We start from the raw sequence: 10,500 nt of genomic DNA, 5'->3' as shown, positions 1-10,500 counted from the left end.
CTACAGCTGTAATAAGGGCTGTTATGCCCAAATAGGCCCTTAAACGGAAGACCTGCTGAGCAGAGACCCACTTTCCCAGCCCTGCTCAACTGCCTCAGCTTTTCTGCCAACTGACCAGGCGGAAGCAGCAGCAGGGGAGGAGGGACTGCAGGTAGGTGGGGAGGGGATCATTTTGAAAGCCCTAAATCCCTTGCAGGGAAGAAGCAGCTGCTCCTTGTTTTTCTAAACATCTGTCCCATCTGTCCCAGGCTGCACCTCACCCTTTGGTGGCTCGAGCCAGTTAAACGTGAATTTGACAAGGAAGCACTTCTGAAGGCTGGTTTGTGAGTGGAAATGAACCTAAGTGCCACCTAGAAAGTTTCTTCTATTGAGAAGAGGTGAGTAGTGGGTCTTCAGCGGGACGGCTATTACCTTCCTTCATTTTACTCTCACAAAACATACAGCTTTTACTGATAGAGGCAGGATTTGTAACATCACCCAAATCAGACTGTACGTCCTGAGGATATTATTTCACAACATAGAGGTACTTCTAGAGCCCACATTTTAACGTTTAGGAGAGCCACAGTCTTTGATTTGAAGGAGAAATAACGATATTGCACACACCATACCACCTTTATGGTAGAACAAGCTGTGAATATCTAGTGCGTGTGGCGTTTATCACATTTAACAGCGTGTTGCTTTTATTTGTCTCCCCTGCCACACTGCTCCTTGAGAATAGGGACGTTATTTTTATTGTTATTTTCCCCTCGTATTCAGAATCGTGGCTGGAACTTGGCAGGCACGAAATAGACATTTATGAATGAATGAACGTTAACGAAGAAAAGAAAAGGACCTGGATGATTCATTTGGTTCTCCGAAGGCGGGTATGGGGGACGGGGCTCGGACTTTGACCCAGTCACCGAGTGAGGCGCAGTCCCAAAGTCCTGCAAGTTCGTCTCCAGTCACTGCAGACTCGTGCCTGCAACCGGCGCTTAAGCCTCCGGAAGCTAGGCTGCGCGCGTCCTGCACGGTCCCGCCCCAAAGGTACGCAGCCACGCCCCCTTTCCTGGTTATTCCCCTCGCGAAGTCAGTTCCACTGTAGTTACAGGATTGGGGCGGGGCCAGAAGGGCGCAGGCGCAACGGGCGGCGGAAGTAGGAACCTGGGGAGGAAGAGGGAAACGGGCCTGGCGGGGGTTTGCAAAGGGCCCGCGTTTCTGTTGCGGGAAGCTCCCGGAGGTCGCACGTGCGTCCGAGCCCAAGCCCCTCCCCTCCACTCCTCTTCCTGCCTGCCCCGGAGCCGCCAAGCGGCTGTCTTCTTCTCGGCCCGCCGAGATGGCGCTCGACCCCGCAGGTACCGGGGCGGGAAGCAGGGTTTGCCGAGGGGCCTCGCCCCGGGTCTCACGCCGCCGGCTGTGCGGGCTGGAGGCCGACCTGGGAAAGGTGCAGAGCTCTGGGTAGCATTGCTTCCACCAGCGTCTCCTCATACCCGGCGGCTGCTTCACCCGGTCTTAGGTCATCTTCTCACTTGTTGGGGGTTATGGTTATCTGAGGTTGCGTTTGTGGTCTAAACTATCGTCCATTGTCGTTTCCTACTTAACGCGACTAGTCTCTTCATTGTCACCCTCTTTTCGCCCCTTAAGGTCACAGACTCATTTAATGTATGCTGCAGACACTCTGGCCCCAGAAAAATTTGTATATTTGTTCTGGCGCACAGTTTACATTTCTGTTTGAGAGTTCATGGACCCCGAGTTCATCCTTGTAACCCAACTTAAAAACGTATTCCAAAGGATCCGTCACTGTGGCAGGAGTCAGTTTCTTTGGAAAGGATTTTCAAAATCTTGAATGTTGTTTTAATCTCCGTGCTTCCACCCACTTCCGTTTGCAGCAATAGTTAACTTTCCCTCGAATTCCGGTCCTTGTGGACGGTCACCTGCAGTATCTTTGCTTTAGGCTATTTTTGCAAGGGAATAGATAACATTTTTGGAGGGAATGGTAGTTGGTCTAGTCCATTTCTTTCATTTTATGGGTACAAAAAAGTCAAAACTGAGAGGTAAATGGCGTCAAACGGGAGATTCAGAAATGGAAAATGCTCTTTCGGAGCCTTCAAGGAGCATGAAAAATATATGTAGCACAGATGTTTTAATTGAAGACGTTATTACCATGCTAAGTGTTCTCTGTTATCCAACAATAATAGGTGGTATGGTAGATCCTTTTAGCTCCATTTTACAGATTAGGAAACTGAGGCGAAGAGAAGCTAAGTGACTAGTCCAGCAGGTAGTGGTAGATCAGGGAGTACTCTAATTTGAAGCATAGAGGAGTTCTGGAACATAATGATCATATTTATTTTGGACTAGGTGGTTATGAAGCAGTTAGCAGTTGATCTGGGCTTTGAGGGATGGAATTTCCAGTGGTTGGAGCTGGAGAAGAGGCAGCCCTATGAGCAAAGGTTTAGATAGTAAGGTGCACTGTGCGATGCTTGGTTTCAGGATGACTACCATGATTTGGTTCTTGAGGGTGAAGGGGTAGAGTGTAAGTGAGGGGTGAGTAAGGAAAGTTCAGGTCTAGGCCCATATAATTTATGTTATTTCTTTTTTTTTTATTTTACTGAGATGGAGTCTCACTCTGTCGCCCAGGCTGGAGTGCAGTGGCGCTATCTCGGCTCACTGCAACCTCTGCCTACTGGGTTCAAGCAATTCTCCCACCGCAGCTTTCCGAGTAGCTGGGATTACAGGCGCCCACCACCACGCCCGGCTAATTTTTGTATTTTTAGTAGGGATGAGGTTTCGCCATGTTGGCCATGCTGGTCTGGAACTCCTGACCTCAAGTGATCCGCCTGACTTGGCCTCTCAAAGTGCTGGGATTACAGGTGTGAGCCACCGCACCCAGCCTAATTATGGTACTTCTGAACTTGAAGTGACCTTTAAAGTAATCTCATACAAATGAGGAGACTGAGACTGAGAGAGGTTAAAGATTTCCATATATCTACAATTTTTGAGTTTAGACAAGGAAATTTGGGAAAAAAATCTTCATACTTGCTCTCTTCACTTGCTTACCTTCAAGTTACTCATAAGCCACTCCAATCTGGTGGTGTACCCGAGGCCACACAGCTAGTTGCTGGTAGAGTCAAGTCTGGTTAGAACCTAGGTAATTTCATTTCCAGTCCAGTGCTGTAGACCATGCCACCTTTTGAGTATTGATTAAACAAAGACTTGTTGAGTGTCTGGTATATGCCCCATATTGTTCTGGGCCCTAGGGAACAGTAGTATATAGGACAAACAAAGTCCCTGCTCCCAATAAAGCTTATCTAGTTGTAGAAAAAGACAATTAACACCACCTTTTCCCCCCACACAGACACGTGCGTGGGCACACATACACACACACATTTTTACAGATTGTGATAAACATGAAGAAAATAATGTAATGTGGTAGATGGTGAAGAGATTAGTCAGTGAAGAGCTTTATGAGGAGGTGTCATTTGAATTGGAATCTGAGGGATCAGAGGAAGCTAGGCAGAGTGTGCTTGGCCATCAAGTAGCAAATACTTAAAATATTTAACCTGAATGTGGGTCAGAGTGTGGAGGGGATCCATAAGGAAAGATACTGGGAAAGTAGGTAGTTGCTAAATGCCTAGATATTGCAGAGGCTGCAAGGCCTCAAAGGCTGGCTGTGATAATAAAGCATTTGGATTTTTTCTAATGTCATCAAATGCCTTTAGAATCTTTTAAAGAGGGCAGTAACATAATTTGTGTGTTTATTACCCTCGCTACAGTGGTAGCATGCATTGCAGTGGGGTCAGGTCATAAGTGGAAGAAGGGAGACAGGTTAAGAGATGGGAGCAGTAGTCCAGGCCAAATACGTTTGTATTCTTAGCAGAAGATGGTAGTAGACAGATGGAAAGAAATATACAGCATCATGAGGAGAAATTGACAGGACCTGTGGTTGCATTGAATAAGGATGGTGAGAGAAAGGGAGGAAACAGCGTCCAGGCACCGTGGCTCATGCCCGTAATCCCAGTGCTTTGGGAGGCTGAGGCAGGCAGATCGGGTGAGCTCAGGGGTTCGAGACTACCCTGGGCAACATGGTGAAAACCCGTCTCTACTAAAATACAAAAAAATTAGCCAGGCATGGTGGCACACGCCTGTAGTCCCAGCTACTAGGGAGGCTGAGGAATGAGAATTTGAGCCTGGAAGGCAGCGGTTGCAGTGAGCCAAGGTTGCACCACTGCACTCCAGCTTGGGCCACAGAGTGAGACTTCGTCTCAAAAAAAAAAAAAAAAAAAGGGAGGAAATAGGGATAATTCCAGTTTTTTTTTACGTCAGCAGCTGGGTGGAAGGTCATGGTCAAATCTAACAATGTGATTATTGGAAACTTAATCAAAGGAAGGAATGGAAGCAATGGAAAGTAAAAAGGTGGAGTCGGCAAGTAGGAATATTTTTTTTTCCCTAAATTGTTTTGTCTGTTTAAATTCCAGAATAAAATGTATGGAAGGCAGTTTTTTTTTTTTTTTTTTTTAAATTTCATGTTTATTTGGTTCATACGTCGAAGCTTAGTTTCACATTTTGATGTTCGACTGCTTTGTACAGCCCACGATGGTAGTTGCCCATATTGCGTAAATGAATAATAGATACACCAAATGAGGTTCATTTAGCAAAATCTGTTTTCCTATTGGTTTATTTTGTATTTTCTGTGGTCTTTATAGAAGCTTGATTTTTCGTTTGGCAGCAACTTTTACTTAACTTTGTAGGGTCTCTGTTTTCCTTAAGAAACTGTGAACCCAACGATGAAATGCAGGTTACATGCGTATACGTAGTTTTATTTACATTATTTTCCTTTTTTTGTTAATGTAGCAGTAATAACAGCACTCTTTGCTTATTGCCATGTTCTGGACAAATTTTCAGACATGATTATATTCTCAGATGATGGCCCGTAGGAACCTGCACCTGATAAATTTGATTTTTCACTTTCTCTATCAACTAAAGTAATTCCTTTCTCCCTTCTTTGACCTTTCCCTCTTTTAGTTAGGGTCTCTTCCCTCTGTCAACATGGATTCATTCTCTACTTATGCAGGATGGGGCATGGCAGCCTAAGGGAAGTTTCCTTAATCAGGTGTGTGTGTGTCCCTGTGTCCTTCTATTGCTGTTTTCTTCCGGGAACCTAATAAAAGGAGGAAGATGGGACAGAGATAGGGTTTAGGGGGTGGAAAGTGGGGTTAAGAATTTCATGACATTCCATGAGAAGGTGTTTAAGGTATATGTGTATTGGGAGGATTTAATTGTGGATATTCTTGGAACATTTGAGTTGCAGTACTCCAAGTTGGGGTTCTTTTAGTGGTTCCTATGGGAATGTAGGTAAATTACCTTTAGGGGTACAGGCACAGTACTAGCACTTACATTTACTAGAAAATTTTAGTTTTTAAGTTAGACATCTAAACAAACTTGAAGAATCTTTTTTGAGCATTGTATGTTTAATATGTAAAAGGTTGTGGAGTTGATTAGAAAAATCTTTTATTTTTTTTAGTGATGGGGTTTCACCATGTTGCTTAGGCTGCACTTGAACTCCTTGCTCAGGAACACTTGAACTCCTGGGCTCAAGTGCTCTGCCCACCTCGGCCTCCCAAAGTGCTGGGATTATAGGCATAAGCCACCGTGTCTGGCCTATAAGAAAAATTTTGATTTTATTATTGCCGCTATGTCTCTAGAGTATCTTCTTAGACGTAAATTACGTTGGTGGCTCAGAACAAAAGAAAAAAGACTTAACATCTACATTTTGTATATTTATAAATTAAAAGTGTATTTGCCATAGAAAATACATTATTTTTGTCTCATCGGATTAACAACTGTCTGATGGTTGCTCTGTGAAATTTGAAAAACACAGGCTTAAGCAAAAGACCATAAGAAAGAAGAATTGAGATCAAAGAGGAGTGTGTGCCATGGCAGTGGGGTGGGGGTTGGGATTTCAGTTTTGAAGCATGAAATGACCTGTAAACCATTTCAAGGATTTTGAATTTTATACTAAGAACAATGGGAAGACACTGCAAGTTTTTAGGTAACAGAGTGTCAAACAGAACTCTCCTCATTTTGTGTTGATCTGACTTTTGTTTAGATCGAGAATAACCTTGATCTCAGCCACATACTGCATACGTGATGTGTCTTTCCAGAGTATCCCATCTGGAGGTACGTGGGTATCTGTCTCTCGTAGGTGATGTTAATTTTGATTACCCACTCAAGGTTTTGCCCTGTTTTGTTGCCATATTTTCTCTGTTTTGCAATTAGTAACTAATCTGTGGGAAGGTTAAGACCTTGTAAATGTTTGCTTCTCATCAAATATTTCTCTTTGATTTGGGGTCCATTGATGGTTTTTTTTTTACCTGATTCAGTCTTTCCCATAATGGTTGCAAAATAATGATTTTCTACCTCTAGCACACTCCCCTCACATTTACTAGATGGTTGTTGACATTTTACTGTAGGCAAGAGATTGCTTTGTTTCATTTTCCTTGATTTATGAATTTATTATTGGTATTTTTGGTAAGGACTCATGAATTCCTGTATTTTCAATGGTTTATACTCTGTTAATGTACATAATTATTTTTTGTGCTCAAATTTCCCCAGATTTGGCCAGAGTTCCCTTTAAGCTAGCTGCTGGATCTTTGTCATATGTTCTCACCATTTTTTTGAGCATTTCCTTTTTATTCCCTCACACAAGATATCACTGCTTCATCTTGTACCTACCCTGGACAATCCATAGAATTAGTTATTTCTCTGAGAAGCCCTGGTTCCTTTTATTTGGGCACAGTATTAGAGAGTAAGAGCTGGTCACTAGAACTGCATGTAACTTGGGTGATTTATTAATAGATTGCCTTTAGGAAAAGAAAAAAAAAAAACCCTTAAGAGAGTAAGGAAAATAGGAAAGGGGAGGGGAAAAATCTGAGCAAGGATGTGGTTTCAGGTCTTAACCTAATCAGTTCTGGTGTACCACATGATACATACAGTTTATTGTGCCTTGGAGGCAAGGGAGCTGGGCTTTCATGCCATTTTTCAGTCATTGGTTACTGCAGGAGTTGGGAGAGGGACAGCAGCAAGGAAAACAGCAAAGGGCTACCATGGCCAGTGCCAGTCCTGAGAACGTTGCACGTATGAATGCTCCAACGTTCTCTGCTGCAGGAGGGATACCAGCTCTATCCTAAAAATAATTTATCTGAATCTATTAGGAATCTTAGTTGGATAGTAAGAGTTTCGATAGTAGTGAGAGTTCAGATAGTGACAGGTCAGATAGGAATGGGTACTTGCACACATGTATACACACACACAGGTGTGTGTACTGCATCCAGTAAAGTGTCACAGGTTGTGGTTAACAAGATTGAGTAACACTGGCTTAAGATATACTTAAGGTAGGCTAAGCTGTACTTTTTTTTTTTGTCTTCTAGGCCATCGTACACGCTGTTCTCTCTAGAATTTCCCCCATCTTCCCTATCCCCAAGTCTACTGAATTCTTGTTCATTTTTCACAACTCAATTTAAAATCAGTTTCTTAGGAGGCTTTTCCTGATTGCCACCACCTCCAGTTAAACATTTTTTTTTTAAGGTTTAGGATTAAAAACTCCACCAAAATATCATGTACCCTATGTATAGAGTTGTTTTTCTTTTAGATATAGTCCTTTTATTTGACGAATAAAAGGAAACCTACAGATATGATGCGCCTATATGTAACAAATAATTGGAGAAATAAAAACATGATTTGAAGAATGGGAATATTCTACCTGTGTAATAAATAGTAAATATTTTTCATCTGAATCCACTTCTTTAAATTCATTAGAGACTAGATAAAAGGATAGGTCAGTTAATTTCACCTAGATTATAGAAGATTGGCCACCTCCTCCCAGGGAGGTAGTGTACTGTTGTGGAATCAACACCGAATTTGGGAGTTAGTAAGACTGACTTATTGTCTCAGACTTTGTCATTAACCTGTGCTTAATGACATAATATGAGGTTTGAGGATGAGAAGTAGGGAAAGAGATATATCAGATAATTGCTAAGGTTGCTTCAAGACTTGAACTTTTATGATTCTAAATATTAATACTTGTCATAGGTCTCAAGGTGTTTTTGACTCCACACAGAAATAAATTCAAGTTTATGTCTTGTTGCCTGGATTAGTATCTTTTTTAATTTTTTGTTTGGGGTGTTAAAATCATATGTGTAAAATTCTATAGATGTCAAAAATATGAGAAATATTACCTTGTACTTGATATAAGTGGACCAAACAAAATAGTACCCAAATAAAACTATTGATACCCAAGTTAACATTCTCCCCAACAATCCTCTGTTCTATTCTTGCATTTTTTCTTTTTTTTGAGACAGAGTCTCGCTCTGTTGCTCAGGCTGGAGTGCAGTGGAGTGATCTCAGCTCACTGCAAGCTCTGCCTCCCGGGTTAATGCCATTCTTCTGCCTCAGCCTCATAAGTAGGTGGGACTATAGGCGTCCACCACATCCGGCTAATTTTTTTTGTATTTTTAGTAGAGACGGGGTTTCACTGTGTTAGCCAGGATGGTCTCGATCTCCTGACCTCGTGATCTGCCCTCCTCAGCCTCCCAAAGTGCTGGGATTACAGGCGTGAGCCACCACGCCCAGCCTATTTTTGCATTTTTAAGTAAGAAGACTGAAGGAAAAAATTGCTAAGAATGTGGTGTTTACCATCCTGCATTGTGTTTTGCTAAAGAACTGTTACTGGGAGATTCTTACAGATCAAAAGATATGTTAATTACCTAAACATGACTAATTGGAATGTAGAGTATCACATGTTTATGCTGCAGAATAAGGAACCTTGCTTTGACTGATTCATTATTGTATACACAATCCCTGGTGTGGTGATTGGTACATAATAGGTACATATGTATTTGTTTACAGTGTATCTGTAACCATCAAATACTAAAACTCTTTTAAATGTATGCGTCATTTGTTAAACAGTTAAAACAATTTTATTGCATATTTACCATATGCTAGGAGTTACAGGGAATTACAAAGATGAGTTAGACGTGGTCTCTGACCTCATTAAAGTTAACTTTTACTTGCAGTAGTTCTCAGTCTAGCTGCATATTATAATTATTTGGGAAGCCTTAAAAAATATCAATGCCTGGCTTTTACCCCAGCATTTCTGATTTAACGGGTCTGAGGTGGGGCCCAAGCATTAAGAATTTTGTACAGTCCTCTCAAGTGGTTCTTTGGTACAGCCAGGGTTGAGAGCTTCTGGTACCAAAATCTGTCTTAGTCTACTCAGGCTGCCATAACAAAATCCCACAGACTGACTGTGTGACCCACACAACATAGACTGGGTGGCTTAAAAAATGTACATTAATTTTTTTACTCTTCTGGAGGCTAGGAAGTTCAAGACCAAGATGCAAGCAGATTTGGTTGCTGACAAGGACTCTCTTCCTGACTTGCAGATGGCTGCCTTCTCCCTGTGTGTTTACATGGCGGTGAGCGGGGAGGGATGGGGGAAGAGGAGGTTGAGGGAGGAGGAGGAGAGAGCGAGAAGCAGAGAGAGCCCTCTGCTTCTTATGAGGCCACTAATCCTATCGAATTAAGGCCTCACCTTTATGACCTCATTTGACCTTAATTACCTCCCAAAAGCACTGTCTCCAGATACAGTCACATTGGGGGTTAGGGTTTCAACATACGAATTTAGAGAATGGTAAACACAATTCAACTCATGCCAACCACTGATCTAGCAGGAGAAGATTGGATATATAGTGTGATGTGATGTGTTTAAGTCCAGGTGTGATTATAGCAACAGAACTAGTGCAGCCAAAATCTTGGGGTTAGAGAAAGGAGAAATTACTTTTTAGTGCTGGAGGTCAGGAAGAACTTTGGGATGGAGAAATGTTGAATTGGGTTTTAAATAAGTAAACTTTGATAACAAAAAATAAGAGGTAGAAGATGGAAAATAAAGATTGAAATTGAACTAGTTTGGCTTTACTTGTTACTTGCTGGGTAATGCTGCAAGATTGCTTTGAGCTTTCTGAGTCTTAGTTTCTTTATACCTGCTTCTAAATGAGGTGATGTTTGTAAACCAGTTCCATCCACCACCCTTTTCTTCTTTCTATAAATATTTATCGTGTTGCTTCTGTGTACTATATAACTATAAGCTGATTTTTCAGGTAAGAAGGGTAGCATAACCACTAGGTTGGCAAAATGAAGGTTTACATTGTAGAAAATTTAAGTTGGAATTGAGCTGCTGGTGGGACTTAGAAACCACCAGTAGATAGTTGAAAATGTGGAGAGTTGGAGATGGAGATGAGCACTGAGAACTCAGTATCATAAACACCATCTTTAAAGGTGGAACCTTGTGGGATTGCCCCAGGAGGATTAAGTACAGATATTACCTTGAAAGTGTGTATACTTCTAGTATTGTTACCATTGTTCAGGATATTTTTGAAACTCCTTTAAGATTTCCCTTCGGATTCTTCAGTACACTCGTCTTAATATCTTCATTTTGGCAAATCTTTGTTCTGAAAGTTAATTTGAATT

General features: G+C 41.8%; 1 protein-coding gene across 2 annotated transcripts in view; it reads left to right on the top strand.

Annotated features, from left to right (window-relative positions):
- Window positions 1-1,116: 1,116 nt before the first annotated feature.
- The window catches only part of CMC1 (C-X9-C motif containing 1), a 77,261-nt gene continuing 67,877 nt past the window's right edge, over window positions 1,117-10,500 (top strand). The window contains exon 1 of one of the 2 annotated variants that reach the window (XM_003256794.4): window positions 1,117-1,331. In XM_003256794.4, coding sequence (XP_003256842.1) covers window positions 1,313-1,331 — 19 coding nt within the window. In that variant the 5' untranslated portion in view covers window positions 1,117-1,312. The remainder of the gene's footprint in view (window positions 1,332-10,500) is intronic. The other variant, XM_030812242.1, reaches the window with a different exon arrangement.

This window comes from Nomascus leucogenys, chromosome 4 (assembly GCF_006542625.1).
Source record: "Nomascus leucogenys isolate Asia chromosome 4, Asia_NLE_v1, whole genome shotgun sequence".
NCBI classification, from domain to species: domain Eukaryota; kingdom Metazoa; phylum Chordata; class Mammalia; order Primates; family Hylobatidae; genus Nomascus; species Nomascus leucogenys.
This window is presented reverse-complemented; position numbering and strand designations above follow the sequence as displayed.